This window comes from Carassius auratus, chromosome 44, assembly GCF_003368295.1.
Source record: "Carassius auratus strain Wakin chromosome 44, ASM336829v1, whole genome shotgun sequence".
Classification (NCBI taxonomy): Eukaryota; Metazoa; Chordata; class Actinopteri; order Cypriniformes; family Cyprinidae; genus Carassius; species Carassius auratus.
Window position 1 is genome coordinate 6005036 of NC_039286.1, and position 25932 is coordinate 6030967.

At 36.3% G+C, this 25932-nt stretch overlaps 2 protein-coding genes across 6 annotated transcripts; one reads left to right on the plus strand and one right to left on the minus strand.

The window, feature by feature from the left end:
• LOC113062260 (MAGUK p55 subfamily member 6-like) lies at positions 1-19098 on the plus strand. 5 transcript variants are annotated; one of them, XM_026231993.1, is made up of 15 exons: positions 38-113; positions 3260-3351; positions 3499-3576; positions 7725-7871; positions 10118-10236; positions 10451-10603; positions 11207-11359; positions 11523-11750; positions 13451-13582; positions 13670-13766; positions 14040-14108; positions 14699-14860; positions 14950-15152; positions 15929-16057; positions 17833-19098. In XM_026231993.1, the coding sequence occupies exons 4-15, from the start codon at positions 7751-7753 to the stop codon at positions 18007-18009; spliced, it is 1743 nt and encodes a 580-aa protein (XP_026087778.1). In that variant the 5' UTR covers positions 38-113; positions 3260-3351; positions 3499-3576; positions 7725-7750; the 3' UTR covers positions 18010-19098. The 5 variants fall into 5 exon arrangements, with proteins under 5 accessions (XP_026087775.1, XP_026087776.1, XP_026087779.1 ...); XM_026231990.1 differs by lacking the exon at positions 3260-3351 and having other exon boundaries at positions 1-113; positions 7722-7871; XM_026231991.1 differs by lacking the exon at positions 3260-3351 and having other exon boundaries at positions 1-113.
• LOC113062262 (gasdermin-E-like) lies at positions 18970-25932 on the minus strand. Its single transcript, XM_026231995.1, has 10 exons — positions 25914-25932; positions 22855-23065; positions 22532-22724; positions 22031-22187; positions 21551-21671; positions 21275-21397; positions 20996-21123; positions 20279-20624; positions 20123-20196; positions 18970-19974 (listed from the first exon to the last, which is right to left on the minus strand). Exons 2-10 carry the CDS (start codon positions 23060-23062, stop codon positions 19738-19740), a joined length of 1587 nt encoding a protein of 528 aa, XP_026087780.1. The 5' UTR covers positions 23063-23065; positions 25914-25932; the 3' UTR covers positions 18970-19737.

A 25932-nucleotide genomic window follows, 5' to 3' on the forward strand; every position in this document is an offset into this window, starting at 1 on the left:
CTTAGCGTTTGATTGACATTGTGTGTGTCCGAATAGTTAGCCACGGGACCCACGACTACCGAAAGCTTTGAATATCTGACCGGGACGACTGAAGAGGACTCGGAGCAACCTAGGTGAGTGCATAGATCGTATTATTTGCAAAGTGCGAATCGGAGCAAGTTGTGTTTCATTTAAATGTAACATTATATATGTGCTGGGAAGAGCCACTTTTGGGTAGAAATGCCGTCGGAAGTCCAGCCCCCAGCTGTCCTTTATCAGTGTGGGTGAGTGAGTGTTTAGAAAGCACCAGGTTTGGTCACTGATGAGGGAACAGTGACTTGAGCGTCTGTCCTCATCTGTCCCGTGTCCTGTCATGGTTTAGGTGAAACAGGTTATCTAACGTTACTTTGCGCGCTTTGAATAAATAACAAAAATGGCCGCGCGTGTGAAAACATCTGCAAGAAATATAGTTTGTAAATACATATTACTGATATTCGTTTGTCAGGTTTCTGGCGATATTGATCTGTTTTGATTCTGTTTGTTCTATCTTTTGATCTGCTGGTATCATTCATTCATTGAACGTCCCCGCGTTGCAGTTTTGTCGGAGCGGCGCTTGAAAAACTATCCCGTGGGATTTAAAACATGTTTAAAAAGAACTATGCCATGCAACTTCTTCATAAATAAATGTTATTCGAGTACATCTGCGATCTTTTCCTTTTCTGACTGTATGTAAAACGAGACTTTGTATTTCGTATGTAGAGGAAATGGTGGGAGTCCATGTGCAGTTCAGCTTCTGTCGGCCTCAGTTGTGTTGCGGCTGTCAATTGAAAATCCTTTTAATGTGCGAAACCCCACGAATATTACATAAATGTACAGTCTGATAACTGCTCGGAGTTTAAAATTCTCGTTTAATTCATCATTACTCAGTGTCCTACTCCGACTCGAACCCGGGACATCTGCCTGTGTGAACATTTCCTGTGAAGTAACCGGGAAATCCCTCTACGTCATTACGCAGGAGACTTGGGGTTCCAAATGGGCGTGGCTTCAATTACCTGTCAATGTCAGGAAACTTTGAAGCATTTTTTTATTTTCACCCCTTCACAAATATTTATTATTTGTACCCCTTAAGAAACAATTTCTTAATTCATACATTTTACCTTATAATCTTCGCAGTAAATTTAACTTATTTTGTCTTTCCTATTAATGTCTTTTTTGGCATTTTATTTTTGCTACATAATTCATCTTAAATATTCAGTGTTGTTCACTGTTGCATAATTAATGTCATTTGTATGTTAGAATTAAAACTGCTACTTCTACAGATGAAAATATACTGTAAGTCCCCTTAAACAGGTTTTTATCTTAAAATTACATATTATCAAATATCCCAACAAGTGCAATCAAAACAATCATTTTTTTGTTTCACTCACAATTCTTAACTTTGTATAATACTACAAAAATATGAAGCATCAATAACACAAATGAAAATGGTAGAAATTGTTAGTTTTTAATAGAATAAACATACATAACCTGATGAGAATTATTGTTGTTGTTGCTTTTCATTATTTGTTTTGATGTAACTCTTGGCACAATCAGCGTAATCCTCTTATTTGCAGGGCACTTCCTCATGCAAACTGACCTACATTTTCATGCAAGGGTGGGTTTGCAGGGGGGATGTGCCCGTACCCTTTGTTAAGAGATGAGTGTGAGTGCAGTGCACTCCATCAAGTTCACTAATTATCAGGCTTTTCTTGAGATGTCAGCTGCAGCAGCAGGCTGTGGGAAGGACATTAGGCTGTTGGCAAATCCAGGTTACCAGCCACTCTTTATGAGACTAGAATGCATTTGTAATAGCTGGTACACCCAACCATTAATTGATGCATCTTTGTAAAAAAAAAAAAAAAAAAAAATTATAAAGTATTTTTTAATGTGTTTTATTATTGTCTTTTTTCACCTGTTTTAATGCTTTAAAAGCTTGCATAACTTTTGGCTTTTTTATAGTAACATGTTCATGTAAAGATAGTTTCCAGTAATGGCACAGAGATCCACTGAAGCTTGCAGAATTACACAGTCCCTCGAGAATCCATCTTATTTCAACATGTATGTTGGGCACCTATTTTTATCTGTCATGTAATATGCATAGTACACTCTCCAACTTCTTCACTTAAAATGAAAAGGCCTATGAATGCTCTGTGTCCTGATTTTTCTGGACATCCCAGTTGTCCACCTGACATCGGGTCCTGTTAATAGACTGTAAAAGGAACAGTTCACCCCAAAATGAAAATTTGCTGAAAATGTACTCACCCTGAGGCCATCTCAGATGTAGATGAGTTTGTTTCTTCAGATTATAGGACCTTGGTTTCCAAATGACATACAAAACATGTTCTCATCTGAAAAGAGGACTTTGGACCTCTGGGCAACAGTCCAGTTCTTCTTCTCCTTAGCCCAGGAAGACGCCTCTGACGTTGTCTGTGGTTCAGCAAATTCCTTGACACGTCTGTGTGTGGTGACAGTGTGCAGCATGCAGTTTAGTCTCTTCTTGCTCTTGAAACAACAAATACATACAAAATTGTCACCTCAAAAGTATGCTCAAAAAATGGTTGGTTATGTCTTAAGTGAAAGTAAAGAGTTGCGAAAGAAATGGAATGTGTATCATATTGGATGTATTATCTCTTAAAGTGACCACACCTAATTTACTAGCTGCTGTCAGTGTCCTTAATGTTAATTAAGAAAACCACTCACTGCTCTTTACTGAATTCTTTTGTAGTTTTAACAAGAGATCATCTATATTTCATTTATACAGTAAAGACTATGCAATACCAGTTACATTTGAATATTCAGTTTCTGTACCTGGACACCTACAAACTTGAAAAAAAGTAAACATTGTTTAATTTGTACATTTGTTTATTTGTGCCATTTACACGATCTCAAACAGGGCCCAGCGGTAAAACTTGCACTGGAGCCCCACAAGCCCCAGCTACAGCCCTGTACACCCATGCCCTTCATTTTGTTTGCACTAATAAATGCTGCTGCCTGCCAGCTGCAATCAACAATTAAACATTGTTCTATATCATCATAAATATCGCAAATATCTTTGAAATATTGTGATATAATTTTTTAGGCTATATTGCCCACCCCTAAATCCACATAATAATCCACATGAATAAGTCCATCTCCTGTTGTCCTCTTGCATCAACATCTAACAACATATTTGTTTAGAACTTTTGGACTGTTTTTGCTTGTGAATGGTGCTCAGTCTCTGCATATTCCTCTCCTTATTCAGACAACTAACTCATAGGCCTAAATCTTGGATGGGCTGACCATGAGTACATTTCTACAAGTTTGTGACCAGAAGAGATGAATGGAGCAGAAATGGTGTGGATTTTTCTTAACACATAATGACAGTTCACACAGTGACCCACTGTGTCTGGATCAGTGCTGTGACAGTCTCTGTCCTGACCCAGGAGGAGAACTGTGTGTAAGTGCATGAATTTGTGTTTAATGGTTCTTCTCTCTCTATAGATTCTGCACTTGTCTGGAACAGTGGATGAGAAGTTTGTAGCAGTTCGGGGTTGAGAGCGGGAACACCACCGGCTACAAGTGAGTGTGTTATTGTGATCAAAGAAACGTGTGTCCATCGATCCAGTGTTACTTGAAAGTATATGAACTGTATTAGTGAATGTGACATTGTCTTCACAGCTGGAATCTCATTGATCGGCAGCAATGATCATAGGTAGAGATGGTGAAGTGAGCAGGAGACAGATTGAGTGCACTTATCTGGCCCGTGATTTCCTATGAGAGTGCAAGCACTTTTTGTTAGCGAGTCATTAAACGGCTGTAAAATAGCATGTTGTTAGTAAATCAGGTTACATATAAATAGATCTGAGAGATGTAAACATAAAATTGTAGAGATAAGATTTTATGTAAATCGGTTTGACAGTTCTCTGCATATTCAAGATTCTGTGGATATTCTTTTTTTTTTTTAAGTGTTGAATATGGTGCATACTAATTGATAGTATATTCATTAGAAGTTGCACATTTGCCACCTTCCTGATTGATGGTCATGCAAATGACTGACATTTTGAAGGTAATTTTGAGATACTACTATAATTTTTTAATGTTATGTTATTAATTATATTTAGTTGGATTCGTTTTTTTAGTTGATATCTTTCTGTTTTCATTTTAATTTGAGTACAAATATATATATATATATTAATAATTTATCTTTTTTTCTTAGTCTTAATTTAGTTTCAGTTATTTTAATATCAAGTTAAACTAATATCAAGTTAAACATCAGCAACTACTTTCATCAGCAACTTTTTTATATATATTTTATTTTAACAAGGTTTTTTTTCAGGTAAGACAAATTGATTTTTAAAAAAAAAGTTTTGGGGTTTAATCTTATGTAAATATAATCATGATTATTTGGGAAGGTTTACAATGTTCACTTCATTATTTGTTGGTCAGATAAGGCCTCGCAGTCTCTCTCCACACATATAAGCCTAACAAAATATATATTTTTTGTGCCTAGTGCTGCCATAATGCTAACAAAGAGCAAATGTTAAGTACGTATACTTACTGTTGTTGGGAAATCAAAGCCTCCATTTGGTTTATTTGAATTACATCTATGGGATATGGTAGACATAAAATGCTGCTTAAGGTACATTCTGCAGTTGCTATAGGCTTATATCAGTACTTCAGAGTTGCCAAAGCTCTCTGTGTAACTTGGAGGTAACCTGCAAGCTAATACCTTACAAAGATAATGAGATTTTTCTGCGACTGCAGATGGTACCTGAAAGCTGATTTGCACGTTCCTGGGCTATCAGAGGTAATTTGTTAACTCACTGTCTCCTGATCTACTTCTTTGAACCATGTCTCATATTTATGTTTGTAAATGAATGTGAAATGAACCAAAATCGCCTTTGTTTAACAGGCTAATGCTTAAGGTTAGGATGGCGGCAGAACTTGGCTTCTGAACACACTGCACTTTCCTCCTAAATGCATCATTTAAAGCACATGTGCAGTAAACATATGGACATTTACTGGAAGTATCTCACCCCTCAGGCATTATTCATCACCTCTTTTTTTCCCACCTCTTTGATGAGTCATTTACACCTGATGCTCAGACGTGCCTTTTCAGCCTTGCTCCAACAAGCACATAATGGATTCTCTAATCCACCATGGTTGTATTCAGATTAAAATCCAACTCAGATTTACAGAAACAATGCTATGAGAGGGGGGAGGAAGAAAGGGAGATGTGGGGGAGGGGCACTGGATTAGGGACAGATCGTATCCTCTTACGGCACAGCTGTGCAAGTGAGGCATCTCTCTAGATGCCTCTATAAACTGACCTCAGATCAGATCAGGCTACTGTATCACTATTAAACTGTTTATTTTAGACAAGCCTTTCGGATGAGCTAAAAATGTGAAAATCAGGACTGCTTGGCCATGCTATACTATATATTTTGAATATGGTTGTATAAACAAAATATATGTTTTATATGTAAACAAACAAACAAAAAAAAGCTTAACTGTCAGTTTAGTTCAGATGGCTCCAACCCGGGGGTTCACAGTCGAATCAAGATTAATTCCACCCAGATCAAACATAATTTTTCATACATTCTTGTAATATTACTGTAAGCATTGCAGGAGTCTTCTCTCCACATAAAAATGTGACTTTAATATTATTGTTTTTATTATTTTATAGATTTTTGTTGTTATTATTCTTTCCTACTTTACAAATATATCTTTTTTGGAAAATAATTTGTCCAGTAGTAACTCAAATAAGCATTCAAAAAACATATATACATGTATGTATATATATATACACAGTACAGACCAAAAGTTTGGACACACCTTCTCATTCAAAAAGTTTTCTTTATTTTCATGACTATGAAAATTGTAGATTCACACTAAAGGCATCAAAACTATGAATTAACACATGTGGAATTATATATGGAATTATATACATAACAAAAAAGTGAAAATATGTCATATTCTAGGTTCTTCAAAGTAGCCACCTTATGCTTTGATTACTGCTTTGCACACTCTTGACATTCTCTTGATGAGCTTCAAGAGGTAGTCCCCTGAAATGGTCTTCCAACAGTCTGAAGGAGTTCCCCGAGAGATGCTTAGCACTTGTTGGCCCTTTTGCCTTCTGTCTGCGGTCCAGCTCACCCCTAAACCATCTCGATTGGGTTCAGGTCCGGTGACTGTGGAGGCCAGGTCATCTGGTGCAGCACCCCATCACTCTCCTTCTTGCTCAAATAGCCCTTGATGCCTTCAGTGTGACTCTACAATTTTCATAGTCATGAAAATAAAGAAAACTCTTTGAATGAGAGGGTGTGTCCAAACTTTTGGTCTGTACTGTATATATATATATATATATATATCAGGGTCGGTAAGTTTATTTTTTATTTTTTTTATAAATATTTATATATTTCTCTGCAGCCTGACATTAAGAGTAACACATTTAACTAAACTTGAGCAGTTTTGCAAAGAAGAGTGGACAAATATTGCAAAGCGTAGATGTGCAAAGTCAGTAGAGACTGATCCCAACATACTAAAGGCTGTAATTAAAGCAAAAGGTGGTTCAACAAAGTACTGACGGGGGTGAGCCTTTTTTCAACTAAGTGATTCCTCTTTCACTTGGATGTTATAAGTTACACTGAGTAAATATTGCTGGATAAAACAAAAACTGTGTCCATCTTCATTTCAAGCTGCAAACTACAAAATGTGTTTATTTTCTATACCCACTGTATGCTTGAAATTGTATGAATACAAAATCAGGTGGTCATTGCTCAAATAACCAGGTTGGTTGGAATTTTTGGGTCAGTATGATAGTCATGAAATGAGACTAAATATACTAAAGATTATAACGTGCCATTGCTTTCAGAGTAAAACTGCGTGAGCTGCTGTTAATACATCCAGCAAGCTAATGCGTTTGACCCCAGCTAACATTATCAGCACTAAAACACTGCAGCTGATCAATCCAATCATTAAACATTAAACAATCAATACATGCTTTCAAAGCTTTATGCTTTTAACTCTTTGCCGAATAACTGTGGCCTGCTGAAAACGTGAGCGTAAATATGAACATTCTTCATATACAGACCATTTAGTCTTCTGTGTGTTGAGTGTTGAGTGCAGTGTATTATTCATACATGAATAAAAGCAGAATAGTTCACTGTGACAGCCCAGACACGACAGCATGGACTTGAAGTATGTTTGTGACCAGGATTGAGTTGAAGAGAGTGAGATTTGCCGAAAAATCAGTGAGAGACATGTTGAGTGAGGCTGGGTGAATCTCAAGTTGGCCCTGCAGTCCCCTGGTTTGAGAGCTTATATAAGGAAACTTATGTAAGTTGCACTGGGGGGCTTAACTTGGTGATGGGCTGTCTCTGACATGAGGGGGTGGAGTCTGAAACAGCAGGAGGGGATTGTGGGATTAGATGTTCAGAGGGAGGGCTGTATGTGTGTTTTTAAGTGAAGCGCTAGTAAGAGGATCTGTGTATGTTTTTGTGCATGTGTGTCTCCACATCTGTGTTTGGTAGGCGTCTGGAATACTTTCTCTCCTTTCTTAGCTTGGATGTCTCTCTGCCTCTTTTTCTCTCTTTCTTTTTCCACTCTTCTGCCTCCTGTCAGCTTTTTAATAGAGTCAGAGGAGAGAGCAGTTTCTGTCTAGGTTTTTATTTGATCAGTCTCTTTGTTTTCATTGGCAAGTCAGCATTGTTCTTGTGATTCAGTAGATCAGAGGTCAGATTTGACAGCAGGAATGATTCTTACTGTGGGCGACACGTTCTCAAACGGAGCAGGTTCTAACTCGGATGCTGGGGACATTGGAGAAACCGGGGAGGGGCCGTCTGAACTTGTTGAGAGCGCAGACACTTCTGGAGGTTAGAGATCTTCTTATTTTTTCATTTCCTCTAGTTATATATTCAAATATGAATGGCATTTTATGGCTCTTAGATGAGGAGTGTGAAATATTCTGACCAAACCAAAAGTGGGTTGCCAGGTTGTGTCAGTCAAAGTGTGCCAGTCAGAGTTCAGAGCATAGCTTGTAGCACTGGTTTGACAAATGAGACATTTTAATAGTGCTCTTAGACAAGATATTTTTTAAGGTGGTGGACCACTATAATAATAATAATAAAAAAATAGAAGACCATCTGAGGGTAACTACCTGCTACCTCAAATTAGTTCATTTTAAGAATTATACAAATAAATTGTGAAATCGCTTCACATTTACAGATCCAGAATTTGACAAACTGTTTTTATTTTAACTAAAAATATTAAAATGCTAGTTAATTAACCTAAATGAGTCAATGTTTTCTAGCTAAAAAGAGGCATAAGCATGTATGTATATGTGTGTGTGTGTGTGTGTGTGTGTATATATATATAACAGAATATATATTCTTTTTTTTATTCATTATGAAATTTGTGTTATATTGGAAATAATATAATTTATTCAGCTTACGTTATATGGAAAAACCTTCATGTAAATATTTCTTTATCTTTTATCACCGTGTGATTTTCTTTTTTTATGGAGAAAAGTTATATTTTGAGGCAAGTCACATGGCTTTCACATGTTTTTATGTGTGTTACTTGGAAAGACCCTCTTGTGACATTTAGCACTTACTGTTTGCTTGGAATTTACAGCAAATCAGTTGTGTAATTAAATCTTCGGGAGTGTAATAACAGTACATGCCAAAACTGTAATTTAACTGTCAAGAAGAGCGCTAGTGTCTTTAATTAGGTCTTTCAAATAAACCAAATTAAAACAGTTTACAGAATGTGACTGATATAAGAGGACATTTTTATTAAAGGGTGTGTGCACACATATATTTTGAGTGTGTGTGTAACTTCATTTGTGCTTTATTTCCTCCTCAATTGTTTATTACTCTGTCAGTTCATCTATTATGTACTCTGTTCAGCCAAATAAGAGAGGCCCCCAGGGTGCATTTCTCTGTGACATATTTGCAATAGAAAATAAACAGTGGCATAATGTCAGAGCTTGCTGATGGTTGTTTCTGGACTAAAACAGTGTCTGACCTGAATTAAGTGAGTGTAATCGAACCACTGAACTGATGTTAAATATTGATCTGTTGGTCTCGCCTGTGTTTCCTGATTGAGAGTAAGTGTGTAAGCACACATACGCACTCTGTTCTGATCTACTGTCACAGATGGACTACACTACTGCAGGCTATGACCTGTGTAGTCACGTGACTCACTGAGCACTTGGCCTCGCAAAATGGTTATGTGTGTAGATTTGGACCAAGATTTGTCAATGGCCGTGTAAGAGAGTGGTCTTATCATCAGTATGACTGACACAAAGTAAAAAAAACAACAATATTTTTCAAAAACATTTTTACATTTATTTATTTATAAATATATTTTTGATGTATCTTGTTATAAGCCATGGAACTAAAAATATACACTACTATTATTTTTTAATACACCTGTGTTTTTATTAATTTATTTATTTTTTTAAAGTGCATGCTCTAAGAGGCAATAGACACAATATTAAGGAGAAAAACTTCTTCAACGCTGATAATAATAAGAAATGTTTTTTGTGCAACAAATCAGCATATTAGTGTGATTTTTGACAGATCATGTGAAAATTCAGATTTACATTACAGGAATAAATGACATTTTAAAATATATAAATATAGACCTTAGTTTTTTTACATTGTAATAATATTTCACAATTATTACTGTTTTGCTCTATTTTTTACTGTATCAAATCTTTTGATCATATTCGGAGGTGTATATATATTTTTTATTTATTATGACTTTTATAGCCTTGTTGATTATAAGAATAAATAATGTTTGTCGATATGCTTGGCATCTCCTTCAATTTACACACATACAACTGAATACTACATGTGTTTCACACACTATACTGGTTTACATTAAGGGAATGGATCAAATGAACTGAAGACAAAAGAATAGCTAAGCAGGTACAATAAGCAGATGATAGTACGATGGAAGGGGGTGTTATATTTCAGCCATCTGTTATTGTGATGTGAAGTTAGTTTAATCCTGCAGGTGAGTCTTTTGCCCTGTCCTCTGACCCTGGTGTGTAATAAACAGTGTGTTGCAGGTGTGTTGTTATGTCGTAACCTCTCTCTATGTTTGCTTGCAGCTATGCAGCAGGTGTTGGATGACCTGGGTGAGTTGCCCACCACCACCGGGGCTAAAGACATTAACCTCATCTTCCTCAAAGGCATCATGGAGAGTCCTGTCGTCCACTCGCTAGCCAAGGTATAGTGCACCCAGCTGCCAAGATTTACTCTAGCTGATTTGCTCATGTGGTTCTTCTATAAGCAAATTTAAATTGTGACTGATTAAGACTGAATGAAATTAACAATTTTTGGATATTAAACATGCCGATGTGTATTAAATTCATAGAGGAGCAGCTAGACACAGTCAGAAATATCAGTTAATGGATTGATGAAATGATGATGTCTGTGATCAGGCTCATGAGCGTTTGGACGATGTGAAGTTGGAGGCAGTGCAGGAGAATAACGTTGAGCTGGTGACTGAGATTCTGGGTGACATCAGCGGACTGACTGTAAAAGATGACAGCGCTGCAGAGCTCTCCAAAATCCTGCAGGAGCCCCATTTTCAGGTACAGTATTTTCTTGTACCTTCACGTCTTATCTCTTTTTGTGTCTTTTCCTCTTGTACTTGCTCATTTCATTTGATCTCATACTTTATAATTTCATCTTATCTCGTACTCTTATCTCATTAAATCTCCTCCTTGTCTTTTCTCATCTCATACCAACTTCTCTTTATCGTCTTACCTTGTACCTTTTCCTTTTATCTAATCTTGTACCTTCACTTCACATCTTAACTTCTCTTCTCGTCTCACCTTGTAACTTCTTTTATTTCATCTTTATCTCATACCTTCTCGTCTTTTCTAATTTCTCACCTTTTCTTCTTTACTCCTCTCATCTTGTACTTTCTCTTGTTTCAGCTCATACATTCTTTTCTCATCTCATCTCATCATCTCATTTCATACATTATCTTCATCTGTCTTACTGTTGTTTTCTCATCTCATAACTTCTCTTCTTGTCTTGGCTCTTTTTTGTCTGATGTCATCTCATCTCTCTTTTTTGTCTCACCTCATACCTTCTTTTCTTTTACCCTCTTGTTTTTTCGTATATTTTCCTCTGTATATTTTCTAAATGTTCTGCAGTATTTTGTTCTCATTTTTCTCTCTTTCCTTCAGTCTCTTCTGGAAACCCATGATATGGTGGCATCAAAGTGCTATGAAGCCCCACCCCCTCCTGAAGTGACCAATGAAGCAGCAGTAAACAACGCTCTTATGCAGGCTGATGCAGTCAGGATGATTGGCATCCGCAAGAAAGCAGGAGAACCTCTGGTGTGTGTTTGTGAATATATACATTTTTGTGACCACATGTTCAATCTCCACTTTTAAAATCTCATCCAGTCATAATTTCAGTCAATATCCAGTCCAAACACACAGGTGCAACAGAGCGAAAGCACCTGTATGGGTTTCATTACTCATGCTATCGTTTCGACAGGGTGTGACGTTTCGAATGGACAAGGGTGATCTGGTAATCGCTCGCATCCTCCACAGAGGGCTGATCGACAGGCAGGGCCTGCTGCATGTGGGTGACATCATTAAAGAGGTGAATGGGAAGGACGTCGGTAATGATCCCACTGAACTCCAGGAGATGCTCAAAGAATGCAGTGGAGGAATAACACTGAAAATACTGCCGAGCTACAGAGATGCTCCAGCGCCACCACAGGTACACACACACACACACGTTTGTTTTTGTGAAAAGTGGGGACATCCCATAGGCGTAATGGTTTTTATACTGTTCAAACTGTATATTCTATGGCCCTACACCAACCCTACACCTAATCCTAAACCTCACAGGAAACTTTGTGCATTTTTACTTTCTCAAAAAAACTCATTCTGTATGATTTATAAACGTTTTGAAAAATGGGGACATGGGTTATGTCCTCATAAGTCACCCTCTCCTTGTAATACCTGTGTCATACCCATGTCATTATACAGAGTTGTGTCCTGATATGTCACAAAAACAAGAGCGCACACACACACACACACACACACAAACAGAAAAAATCCACATGCAATACTGTTTTTGAAAAAAGTTTCTTATGTTCAAGGAGGCTGGATATCTTTGGTGTCACATGATCCTTCAGAATCATGATTTGAGATAAAAGATTAAAGTTATTTGAAAAATACTGACCCCCCCCCCCCCAAAAAAAAAGAAAAAAAACTGCTTATGTAGACATTCGTATTCATTCATGTAGTTCATATCCATCTGTATTTGTTTAGTAAAAGAGTAAAATGCACATGTGAGCTTGTGTGCATACCCAAGTTACCATCCATCCTTGGGGTCACATTTGGCCATTTGTGAAATCCCTTGATTCTTTGTAGTAAAAAAGATCACTGAGAGCCCTATTAATAACACTCCACATGCTATCTGGGGCACGACATACACACATGCTCAATTCAATCTCATTACATGGCTCCTGGTATTTTCTCTGTACCTCACATCTCCCTCTGTATATATTACGTGTTTATGGCTTCTCAAGAAGCTTTTAGAAAGAGATTCTGCTAACATAAGTCATCAGTGTCATCAGTGACACTATCTCAAAATAAGGCTGATTTAAATACATTTATGTAAATATTATATCATCCCCTCCTCCTCGATCTGTGGTGAACCTAGAGATCTGCCATGGAAATTTAGGGCCTACACTTGTTAAATCATGATGCTTGATCTAAGACGAGGTTATGAGTGTAAAAATAAGATTAGGTTTTTGTTTTCTTTCAAGTCATTGTTAAAAAAAGATTGTATTTATGAGACGAGCACATATGAATGGGGGATACTGGAAAGAAATTAATCCATTTCATGCTTTAAACAATTGTGCACATGTAAAACATCTACAATAAATCGCCAAAAATGAAAATTTTTCAGAATACAATGTTGCTTTTTACTCCCATGTGGTATAACAATGCAACACCTTGACTCCTTAGTTGAAATTAATATGTATTAGTCATAAGTTTTCATGTAATTATGCTGTACTTATTGAGCTGAGATGACTCATTCTCATTTCCATAATTTTCTGTCAATCCAAGAATGGAAAAATACATAAAATATCAAAAACTCATCTAATACACATTAGTTTTTCATCACTTTGTTGTTCTAAAGCTAACAAGTGTGAAAAAGGGAATATAAAGTTTTATTACAATTAATATTTAGCATTTTATTTAGTCTAAAATCACTTGAATGTGAATGAAATTATAACTCTATAATCCTGCTGGAATGTGAAAAACTCGAGTTCTAACTTTCCTGAGACAGAGAGTGTGACGTTTTCTCAGTCATTTGCTGATTGATAAATAATATTAGTGTATATTATAATTATACTGAGTGCTTTTTGGCGTTTGGGTAAATCCCACCTGTTTTATTTCTCTCAGGTTTATGTGCAGCCACATTTTGACTACAATCCAGCCCATGACAATCTAATTCCATGCAGAGAGGCAGGGCTTGCTTTCAAAAGGGGTGATATCCTGCAGATTGTCAACCGAGAAGACCAAAACTGGTGGCAGGTATGATTACTGTGCTTTTGACTTGTTCTCGCTCATGTGAATTGGTCTGTTACTGCATATCACTGACCACATTGCTCTGACTGACAGGCATGCCATTTAACAGAAGGAGGTACTGGGCTGATTCCCAGCCACTTTCTGGAAGAAAAGAGGAAAGCATTTGTTCCTAGAGACCTGGATGGAGCAGGTGTTGCACTTAAACACATTATTGTCGCCAAAACATGAATTGAAACAAAATGACAGAAGTATTCTGAAACTTCTGACACTGTTTTAAGGACATAGTATATTAATGTATTATGCTTTTCAGTATTAACTGTGTGAAATATATTGCACACATTTGTATGGAATACAAGCAAATTTGTCCAAGAAAAAACAAACAATGCCATCTAATGGACAAATATAGTATTGCATGACATATATTAGTGCTTTCACACATCTTCTCTTTTTTTCTCTTTTTTAGGAATCCTATGTGGAACAATAACTGGTAAAAAGAAGAAAAAAATGATGTACCTCACTGCCAAAAATGCAGGTAAGTAGATAAAAATACTTAGTTATACATATAATTTCTTATAGAAATTGTAATCAGAAATGGCATTAACTAAAATAGAAAATACTTACATTTTTCTTTTTCTTTTTTATAATTATTCGTATTATTATCTATGTTGAAATTTCCTGCTTACTATTTTTTTGGAAACTGTGATAAAAAAAACTCTCAAAATTATTTTATGAATTAAATTTCAAAGAACAGCATTTCTTTGAAATACAAACATTTCTGTACTAAATGTCTTAACTATCACTTTTTATCAATTATTAAAAATGAAATAAAAATGTGAAAATTTATAAATAAATTTTTAAAAATATTTATTTTACAATATTACTTTTTTTAACGTATTTTACTAAAATACATGCAGCATAGGAGACTTCATTCAAAAACGTAAAAAACTATATTAATTTTCAATCTTATTTTGAACTTTTGACCAATAATGTATATATATATATATATAAAAAAATACAATTCTTAATTAAAAACTTATAGAATAAGTAGAAAACAGGTCTCTTCTTGCTCAAGTATATGTATTCATCATTATCCTAATGCTGATAAATTCCATTGTGCTGCAGAGTTTGATCGGCATGAGCTTCAGATCTACGAGGAAGTAGCACGCATGCCGCCATTTCAGAGGAAAACCCTCATTCTGATTGGAGCGCAAGGAGTGGGGCGTCGTAGCCTGAAAAACAGACTAGTAGTACTACATCCCACTCGCTTTGGTACCACTGTACCACGTGAGTAGCTAAGGAATACTCTTACCTCAAATGATAAATGAATTGCCCATAGGTTTACCCAATTATTTTTTTCTGTCTCAATATCTCAGACACATCTCGGCGGCCTCGCAGTGACGAGCAAGATGGTCAGTCATATAGATTTGTAACACGTCTAGAAATGGAGACGGACATCAAGGCGGGCCGGTACCTGGAACACGGAGAGTACGACGGCAACCTGTATGGTACTAAAATCGACTCCATCCACGAGGTGGTGAACACCGGCCGCACATGTATCCTGGATGTCAATCCACAGGTGAGTGTATCTCAAAGTCAGAGAGCTTCACAGATATTATGTTATGTCATTTAGATTCATTCAAATGACAGAATAAATGGCGATATACACTACCATTACAAAGTTTGGCATCTGAATGATGCAGTTTTATTAACAATAAGAGACTTCTTTCAAAAACCGTTTCATTATAAGTGAAGGTATTTTTCAGTATCTTTAAACATAGACATTTGTTCTCACCACATTTCACCAGTATAAAGTGGGTATAGAAAAGAATCACCCCCCTTTAAATTAATCAAATTTTAATGCTTTGCAGCCTGAAATGAATACGGACAAAGTTTTTGTTTTATCCAGCTGTATTTACTCAGTGCAACTTATAACATCCAAGGTGCATCTATTAGGAGCATTACTTTCTACTTTCTCCTCAAATGCTTCTCTCTCACAAGACATAGACTGCATATTGTAACCTACATAACGGTGGTCCCTCGTCTGCCATATGGTGGACACATGAAAATACACATAATCTTTATACAAACATACCACAAACTTTTTTCAGTGAGCTTCACCTTGTGATGTTGCACATCAGTCAACCAACACACAGGAAGTAGAGAGGCTCATGCTGACATTTCTGCTGTTTAGCAAGGCTTTTTACAAACAGCAATACAATCAGGTTTATACTATGATAAGGCATCAGAGGCTTTAGATCCATAAACCGTATAGTCTGTAATCAAAACTCTTGATATGCATGTATATGGCTGTTTTATCTTTGTATTTTTCTTTTTTACATCATCTGTCCTCAGGCGCTGAAGGTGTTAAAAACTGCAGAGTTCATGCCATATGTTGTTTTCATCGCAGCGCCAGAGTTCGACACACTGAAGGATATGCATAAAGCTGTGGTTGATGCTGGACTCACCACCAAACAGCTCACAGTGAGTTCTGTTCTGTGTATATTTGCATTATTTTATGTTTACTTGTTAGCGCAGCATTGGAAAATATGCTACTCGTGATGGTAGCACGTCTTGATGGCATTTTCTGCTAAGTGAGACATTCTTCAACACTTATGTCAGTGGTGGTACACCGCAGTTTCTCTAAAATATTCTACCGTGATGTAATCTTAAGCATTACAGTTTTAACTGCCGGTAGGTCATTCTGAGTACAGGGCATGTTTTTGAATTGTTCTTCTAAGTAAACATGGGCTTAACAGTCTTGCTTTTGTTTTCACAGAGAAACAGTTTTAAATTGCTTTTTAATAAGATTCATTCACATGAGATATATACTGACCTTCAAAAGTTTGGGTTTCGAAAGAAATTAATGCTTTTATAAAGCAAAAATGCATTAAAATGATTCAAAGTGATGGTAAAAACATTGTTGCACACAATGTTACAAAAGATTTTCCTTTGTTTTAAAAAGTGTTTCTTTTGAACTTTCTATTCATCAGAGAATCCTGGAAAATGTTAATTTATATTAAGAAATCTTTCTTGGTCACTTCGGCATACAGCTTTGCCATCACAGGAGTAAATTACAATTGAAAATATATATACAGTAGAGATCAAAATTAGAGAACAATGTATAAATACTTCTGAATTATCTTTAATCTTAATCCGTCAAAATATGAAGGAATATTAGCTCTAGCACTGATCCACTAACATGTTTGGCAAAATAAACAAGGCATTTAAACAAAAACCTTTATTTTGTGGAGAGCACTATGAGCAGAATTAGAGAACAGTAACCACTGTAGCACAAAAGAAGCTCTTAAAGAACTACACTTTTTGACCGTTACAGCTGACAGAAATGAGTAGGAAGTGTAGAGGCCCTCACTTTAAATGACATCAGCACATCTGCAGCCACAGGACATCATTAGTTTCTCTCACTGCGCTGGTGTGATAACATTGTCACCAAGGATTTTCAATGTTCTTAGCTTCAAGGAACTGCTTTACCCATTTTGCAGTGTGACAGGGACATTGTCTTGCATGAAAATTGCAGGCTGATTGGCAAATGATTGCAGGGAAGGAACTGCATGTTGCTGAAGGAGGTTCTGATAAACATTTGCATTCCCACCTAACCCACGTTTTATACACTTGGGCTTCAGTCTTTCACCAGTTTGATGCCAGACAAAATGTTTCCCATCAGACCCAAATAAATAATCTTGCTCTCATCACTAAAGCGAACTATGGACTTTGAGGATCTCTGCATTATCTTATCATGCACATACTTCTCTAGTGGAAGAACAGCCTTTTGGGGGACTTGAATGAATTTGTGTCAGTGTAAAGCTGCTATATTCAAGAAATTACAGATTTGGAGTGACAAACTTAAACCAGTAAAATAATTTAAATATATAAGTAAAGAAATTAGCACCAGGTGCCAGATTAACACCAATAACTAACTGTTCTCTAATTGTGATCAAAATTGTTTTTCAAATATCTTATTTAAGTTTTTTTATACTGTGCTTCAGAATACAGTTAATATGCTTAAAACCTGCCCTTCTTAACTTAAAATAGGACAAACTAGTGATCTTAAAATTTTGGAAATTGTATATATGTATAATTAACAACCTAATGGACAGCTGCTCAGTGTCTGTTGTGTGCTATAACATTGTTGTTCACCCACTTGATTTGCTAATATCCACAATCTGGCCGACGCTCTTCGTGGTATTGAACACTTCTCTCTTAATTCAAGTAATAATTCTGTTTTCTCTTTCTCACAGGATGTGGACCTGAAGAAGACTGTGGATGAAAGCGCTCGTATCCTCCGGACTTACAGACACTACTTTGACCTCATTATTGTCAATGACAACCTTGACCGTGCGTTTGAGAAATTGCAGTCGGCTGTAGACCAGCTCTGTACTGAACCGCAGTGGGTTCCAGTGAGCTGGGTTTACTAAGGGGAACGTTTAGAACTGGAGTGTCAAACTTAATTGATTTAGATTTAACCCTTATTAAACACAACTGATCCAATGAATCAAGGCCTTCGGGCTTATTTGAATACTACAGTACATTGTATGTGTGTTGGAGGAGGGTTGGAAGTAAACTCTGCAGCGCTCTGACCCTCCAGGAATTGAGTTTGACATCCCTGCTTTAGAAGATCACTATGCAAGAGTGTTAGTGTGTGTGTGTGTGTGTGTGTGTGCGTATGCTTGTGTGTGTATGATTGGTGTGCAAGGAGATAGATATGGGGCAGTGAAGTTACTCGTTTGAATTGACCAACCAAATGAGCGTTGTCTGTTAGCCCCAGCCTCACTATTGTGCACACAATGCATGGTTTTTTCTACTCAAACTGAAAGGGAAGAATACTTATTTATTTTAGTGTTTGTATGTTTTTAAAGAATATCTTTCTGTTGTAACATCTTTGGAATTGGAAGAAAAAGAAAAACGAGGAACACTGAAACTGGCCTTGGTGTTTCAGAGGCCCTATTTTTTAATTTATTAGGCTATTGTAGTTATTTTTACATGTGTTTCTCCTTTTTCATTTTGTAGTTTCTGAACCTAATGTGACGTTTTGATTTATACTCAAATGAAGGACTAACCTGAGAACAGTGTAGCAGGCCAAGGGCTCCTGTAGAACGTTCTAGATCCTAAAATCATGAACCATAAAACTGTTTACATAGACCCAGATCTCTTAACTGTTTATTTGCTTTTCTTCATATCCAACAGAGATGCATTCAATTCCTTTTATGCAAAAGTCCATATCAATGTGTGCAGTTTGTTTTATTTATAGTGGGGGTTTTTTGTACTATTTCATACACTAATTTTGTCTGTTGTACAACGTTGGGCTGCATGTTGTGTCTGTCTTATTATCCTCAGTCCGTTAAAGAACCAAACAAATAGTCTTTTTCTTGTGGTAACTTGTTGTAACTTCTTTCCTGAATGTCTTTTCAAATTTTGTAGCACAATTTCATGACCTCTCTGCCAGATTAATTTATGTGACTATGGCAACAAGTCCATTACAAAAAGACAATAAACACAAAACAAAATTATTTTTGTTCCTCTTTTTCATTAAATATTAATACAAGTGCATGATGAAATCAAACAAGTTTTTGGCATCCACTCCTTATGTGCAGAGAGATGCACAACAATGAATGTATTTGCATAATATCATATGTTTTACATAAGTAAAAAATTCAAGCTCAAGTGCAGTGATAAACATTAATATTTAAAAATCTGTCAAATTATGCATTTACAGTAACTCAAAATAAACATAATTATACAAAATATTGCAATAAATTTTTTTAATTTTAAACTTTCATCTTTAAATCATCAGAGATAAAGGTTATAAAGGTTTTTAAATTAGGTTTTACTACAATTTCACTGTAATGAAATAAAAGTGTATTTTAGTTTTGGAAAATAAGTAAAATTATCTGGAAAATGAAGGTTTGTATTAATAACTTTTTTGCAGAGCTATTTAAAAACTGTATAAATCTGAGTAACGGCACCTTGATGGAGATCTATTACAATTATATGGATTACTCTTATGGAATTAACAAAGATAGAATTTGTGCAAAATATTAATAAGCAAGCAAATGTCTGCACACAGGAACATTAAAACTAAAGCAAGCAATTGCTGCATGAACTAACATGTCTTTATAATTGGAAAAACATTTTAAAATTAAGTGCTAACACGGTCGCGCAGCAACAAAGGATGCAAGGCCATGTATGGCAACGCACAGAACCATTGGGAGGAAGCCCTCTTTACAGGTAATTTCTGTGGTTAATGTGTCATTCTCTTTCTTTAGTAAAACATTGCATGACTTAAAAAGTTCCTCTACTCTGTTGAATTGGTCATCACTTTGGAGGAAAACAGGCATGGAGTCTTTGTAGATAGGCATATCTCTTGTAGTCAGATGAATAACCTAGGTGTACAGAGTGAGAAAAATAAAAAGGCTTTACAAAATTATTACATATATTTTTTATTGTAATGTTTTTTTTTTCAGCTACTTCAAATTTTTCTTAAAGCATTCATGCAGAATCTTCAATGGCATCCAACAATATTAAACTCACTAATTCTTGTAGACTTTGGAGAGCTTCAGACGTGCAGAACTGCTCTAGCAGGTCCAGTCCAGCATCGGTGAGTTCTGAATCAAACAATAAAGTGTATAAGTGAAGACAGACACTCTATGTACAAATGAAACCTTTGAGTTTCAGTGCAATGCTAACCCTCAAGAGCATTGATCAGCATTTCCATAACACTGATACGCTCCATGCTCTCCCTGCTTGCTTCTGTTGAGCATTCGTTCTGATGTGATACAGCCATGTCACAGCCACTCTGTTCTTCTGGTATGGGGCTTGATCCATTTAACTCAGGTGCCACAAGAGGATCACTGTGATTGGCTGTTGATATCTTACATCCATTGTAACTGGACAATGACGTTGATGTGGTAAGTCCACTCTTGCAAAGTTTTTCGCCTTTCAGTAAGTCTACAAATTCATCAATGATCGGGCTCTGTTTTTCAGACTCGTTGTTTAAGAAGCACGGATCTTCACCGCTGCGTAACTCCTCAAGCTTAAAAAAAAAAAGACAATGGGATCAGAGAAAACTAAATATAAGTGATATAATAAGGAAAAAACGGTTTCATTTCATGTGAAATTTTTCAGTTACATGACCATCGACTACTTGAAATCTTGAAAAGGTAATCATTTTTTTTTTATGATATTCAAACTAACACTAATTATATAAAAATATTAGAGAATTTATGGTACATGTAACTTTTAAACTCTCTAAAAAATGAGGAAAAGTTCAAATCTATCGTGAAATAATCTTTAAAATCATCCTAGAGGACCGAAAATTCAACCATTTATGCAATTTCACACTGTCCTTCTGCAACTTTTGTACATGATTTAGCGAGCATTGTATCTTTTATGTATCTCACTCACTCTATCCACCAAAGCTGACAAAACAGATCGGTCCATCAGAATTTTCCTCAACAGGAGAAGGATGGAGGAACGGCTTTCAGCAGACAAGTCCGCCAGTGCCAAAAACCTAGTCTGAACATCAGCAAGTGCTGCAAAGAGACCACAAATATACATCTCAAAATGCCACATTATCGCAATGTCCTAAGAACCAGGAACTTAAAAAAGGGAAAGTGAAATGCAGGGCTAATCCTACTTCTGCACAGATACATGAACAGAACACGAAGGAACTGAAACACACACCGTTTTTTAGAGTAGTAAGTGGGAAACCTTCCTGCATCTGTGGCCATTGACCATCCACCTCTGAGAAAGTGGGATTGGGATTCTCGGAAATGTCATCTGATGCCAAATTCAGAATGTCCAGATCTAAACTCACACAAAAATCAAAGCCCATCATGGAAACCTCAAATACATAGAAATAAAAAAATCTAATCATAGTAATAAATGTAATATTTGTTGATGAAATCAAAATGAACTGTAATGTTGTTTGTTCAGCCATATTAAGTAAATGTCAGTGACCAAAATAGCCGTCACTTTCGATGCTCATTTCAATGACACTGTAAGCCATCACAGTCTCCGGTGGGATGTGTAATGAAGTCTTCGAGCCAGACTGAATTTCAAAGCGGTCTTTCGCGTACACCTGCAACACCAAAGACACAGTTAATTCTGGGTTGTTGTTGTTTAGCATTTATTTTTATATTTTTAGTTTTGGTTTGAATTCTAATTAGTCTTTAATTAGTTTAAATAGTGCACTTATTGTTTTTATATTTCTATACAGATTTAATAGATTTTTATTTCAGTCAGTTTAGTTCTTCTCAATTAAGTTTTAAGTTTCAGTTTTTCATCCAATATTTATATAATATTTTATTTCGGCTTTACATTAATTACTCAAAATGATTTGAATAGTTCAGTTACCAATAACATATAAGGAGATTTATTATTGACATGATCTCCTAATGACTCTGGATCATTACCTTGAACACACTAATTCTAACAAACCTGAACAAAATCAGCCGATGCTTGGCAGCTGGCCTTCTCCAGTCCAGCATGAGAGATGGAGCAGTCGTGGGTGGTGAAAATTCGCTCTTTAAGGAGGGTAAAAGCCATGTTTTTTGGGAGGGAATGCTTGAAAAAAGAGCTTTTGAGGTCCAACCTCCTAAGTGGGTCATCAAAAGCAGAGGAATGAGTATCAAACCACATCAGATTTTTATCTTATATGCATCAAAATCCGCATGTCATTCCAAACCTGTGATTTTACAAAAAAAGTTTTTTTTTTTCATACAATGAAAATGAAAAGTTTTTAAAAAAAATCTCCTTCACAGATTTTGAGTAACATGTGGGCTCAAAATAAAAATAATTTTTGAACGAACATTCCTGTCAAGAGGGTTCAACCACAGGGTTCAACATTAGGTTCTGTACTGATTTTTAATTGTTTTTATTAAAATGTAATTAACATTCATTTTAGTAGGTCAACATCATATTAAATAGTTTTTCTCTGACCTTCCTCTAGTGAGCTTCAGAAGAGCGGGAATATCCACATATTCCTTCTTAAGTTTCATGAGGGATAAACTAAGTTTCGATGAGCCCTCTCCATTCGCTTTTAGGCAGGCAGCAGAACCTCCCACCTCTCCGGATCCAGTTATAGAGTTGTTGTACTCTCCCTCAATCGATGCAATCTCTTTCTCCTCACACACTTATCAAAACAAAGAGAGACACTAATTTCATCAATGACAGATGCAAGACAGTTCCATTTAGGCATATTTTGAAAAAAGATCTGTTTCTACTGAGAACATACTGAGATACTTATTCACTATGCACTTTACCTGGTTTAATTGGATCCCCTTCCAGCAGGTCATTGAGTTTGAATCCTGTGGGTTTGTATTTAGTTTGCTGCCAGAACCAGGCTTTGTGGGTTTTCTGGACCACCGCAAGCGGCTGGAGTTTTCCGGAATCATTTAGGCTGGAAGCCGCAATCAGGGAACCGTTAGGATCAATCTGTCGGACCAGTTTCTTTGTTGCTTTGTCAAACATCCTCTGCAAAAACACATAAAAAGACAGCATTAAACCACAGTGGAAAATGTGAACACTTTCACTGACTTTTCTCAAGCATTGTTCCTAATGATGAATGCAAACTGTATAAAAGCAGCAACTCAATTACTGATTGAATTTCCCCCGCAGTTATTCCCAAATATAAATTATCTTAGATTACATAATACTTTATTTACATTACATGATCCGCAGAATTATCATAATACTGTATATGCAAACAGCCATTCCACTGCAGAGGTCAAACATAATAAACCAAAACTACACAAAATGTGCACGCCGAAATCGTTAAATAATACCAAAAACAGGAATAAATAACAGAAGAGAGAACAGTTGAATAGAAAAAGCACAAATCTTGTAATGAATTAAGATAGCATTTCAACCACATCTATGTACTGCAGATGGTGGCTTGTAGGTGTAACAGATATGGTTGATCATGTAAATAGAATAAGACAGTGTAAAAACTTACTGAAATTTTTTGTTTAAAAGCTCATTCAATGTTTCAAACTGGAAAACGTGTAAAGATTGTAAACATTGCAACGTAATATAGGCTACATTTAACTCAGAATAACCATTTGGTGTCCATAAACTCATCAATCAGCTAGAAAAATAACCAAAAAGAGGAGCATTTTGCTATATTTATGCGCTGTTGCATTTTAATATTTTTTTACTTAACCTTTTGTCTACATTATTTAACTCCTATAAAATTGCATTTTACTAATTAAAAAAATAACTGACTGAAAGGCATACTCTCTTAAAAATAAAGGTGCTCAACTTTTTATAATTTGAAGGATTTTCTTCCGCCACAAATAACCTTTTGTGAAATGTAAAGATTCTTCAGGTGTTTTCTATGGCATCGTGAAGCACCTTTATTTTTAAGAGTGTACCACAACATTTACAGAGGAGCAGCCCAAACTACACTCAGTGGCCAAGTGATGCTTATAGTCCATAGGTCTGGACCAGAATATTCTATTATTCGAGATTCGAATAATGTTTTTTTTTTTGACCTGGCATTCCCTGCGAAATGGTTTTCATTCGCGCTTGAAAAAAGCAACTTTTTTTACTATTGGGCCCAACGGTTATAAGGACTCTCAGGTACGATAATGGTCGTATTTCCACGTGAGCCTGGTAGGCTACAGTGCTGCACCATTAAAAACCATTCTCGGCCCTGTTAGACAACCGCGCTCAACCGTGCTGTTAAGACTGTGTGTGCATGACTTTCCCACTATGCCTGGCTACCAGTTTTTCCAAACAGCCAAGTAAACAGCTACGCCATGTTCAATATAAATAAGAATCAAACTTGAGACAGTTTGGTCTGTGGAGGTAACATTTGCACTTATTGATATCTTACCCGTCGTCACCTTCTCTTTTTTCTGTTACTGAACAAAGTAAATATCAGATAAAAGGAGTCCAAAAAGAAAGAATATCTTATCATCGTCCATATCGCTGTTTATATTACACTTGTGTTACCAAGGCAAGGACTGACGCATGTGTATTGCATTCCAAAAAGCTTCGTTATCAGCACTACAGTAGAAAATTAAACCGTATCCATGCTGACTCGGCCGTAGTTCTCTGACAAGCTGCAAAATCGGGTTCATAATCGCAGACAACATAATCGTAGTATTATGAAATTGACAAAACCATTCACAATGACGACAGCTGTTCGCGTATCTTCTCAGTGAACTACGGCTCAGTGTAGTAAATGCTGCTCCATCTGAGAGGACGTGAACATACCAAATTTAAAAACATATTTTTACTCCAAACCCAGTTCGAAACGTCAGTCGAGTGTTTGAAATAAATCCTTCTGTGAGATGATGTGGCTTCTTAATAATAAAGGCACACTGTATTTCATTGTATTCTAAGCAGGGATACATGTCGAGTGACTATGTCGAAATGGCTATGTTGATTAGTATTTCATTATAAATATACTTTATTATGATGAAAATTATAATAATAAAAACTTAGATAAACCATATATTTCTGTAGTCATGTGTTTATTAGTCACAATGAAACAATGATAGCAGTAAAATCTTGGCTGCATCTGAAAACTGAAAAATGCTGCATTTGGGGGATGCATTCCAAGGTAGGAAGGCATCAAGGCACATCCAAATTCAATGTTAGCTTCAGTTCCTGTCTCCTGAGATGCCTTCATCTGGCCGATTTTTGAAGGCAGCATAGATGTATCCTTCGCTGCCTTTGATATCCCACACTCCTGTCGTAGGTAAAAAAGTTGCGGTCGTAGGTGAGTTTGTGTGTAAATGTACGTTTTTGATCAACATTTTCCTACTTTTGATGTCATTTCTAGCGAGAATTTAATGTTGCAGTAATAAAATATTCACTTACTTATCGCCAAAGCTCTCTACATTTTGCTGTAGTTCATTAAACCATTACAATGCCTCAGAAGTCAGTCCGGCATTCATTTCATGAGGTGCCTTAGTGCAAAAATGCTGCATGCAAATTCATTGCTTCATACGGCAGTGAGGCAGCAAGTCAGATGCCTAAGTTTTCGGATGCAGCACTTCTGTTTATTCAGCTGCAGCCATAGGCATTTCATGGGTTTCTACTTCGGGGCATATTTGGATTTTCAGCGTGAGAGCCCCCTCTGGCCTTCGGATGGAGATTTACTGCGGATCACAGAACTGTGCTTCACTGAAACATACGCATGACAATCGTAGCTTCTGCCTAATCGCAATTTACTGCCTTTGCAATTTAATTTCAATTAATTGTGCAACCCTTGTTCCCAGTTCATCTACAAGATGGATTAATGCTGATAAAGTCAAGAAAAGATTAGACATAAACATATGACAGTATGATTGAAATGTTCAAATTTAAACACCTTTATTCTGTGGTAGGCT

Excerpts from the sequence above, each read along its gene's own strand:
- LOC113062260 (XM_026231990.1), top strand. The coding sequence starts at position 7,751 with ATGATTCTTACTGTGGGCGACACGTTCTCAAACGGAGCAGGTTCTAAC. Across the intron at positions 11,360-11,522 it reads AGAAAGCAGGAGAACCTCTG|GGTGTGACGTTTCGAATGGA; the intron begins GTGTGTGTTTGT and ends TCGTTTCGACAG. Across the intron at positions 14,109-14,698 it reads CCTCACTGCCAAAAATGCAG|AGTTTGATCGGCATGAGCTT; the intron begins GTAAGTAGATAA and ends ATTGTGCTGCAG.
- LOC113062262 (XM_026231995.1), bottom strand. The coding sequence starts at position 23,062 with ATGTTTGACAAAGCAACAAAGAAACTGGTCCGACAGATTGATCCTAAC. Across the intron at positions 21,124-21,274 it reads ACTTACTACTCTAAAAAACG|CACTTGCTGATGTTCAGACT; the intron begins GTGTGTGTTTCA and ends GTCTCTTTGCAG. Across the intron at positions 20,197-20,278 it reads GCTGATCAATGCTCTTGAGG|AACTCACCGATGCTGGACTG; the intron begins GTTAGCATTGCA and ends TGTTTGATTCAG.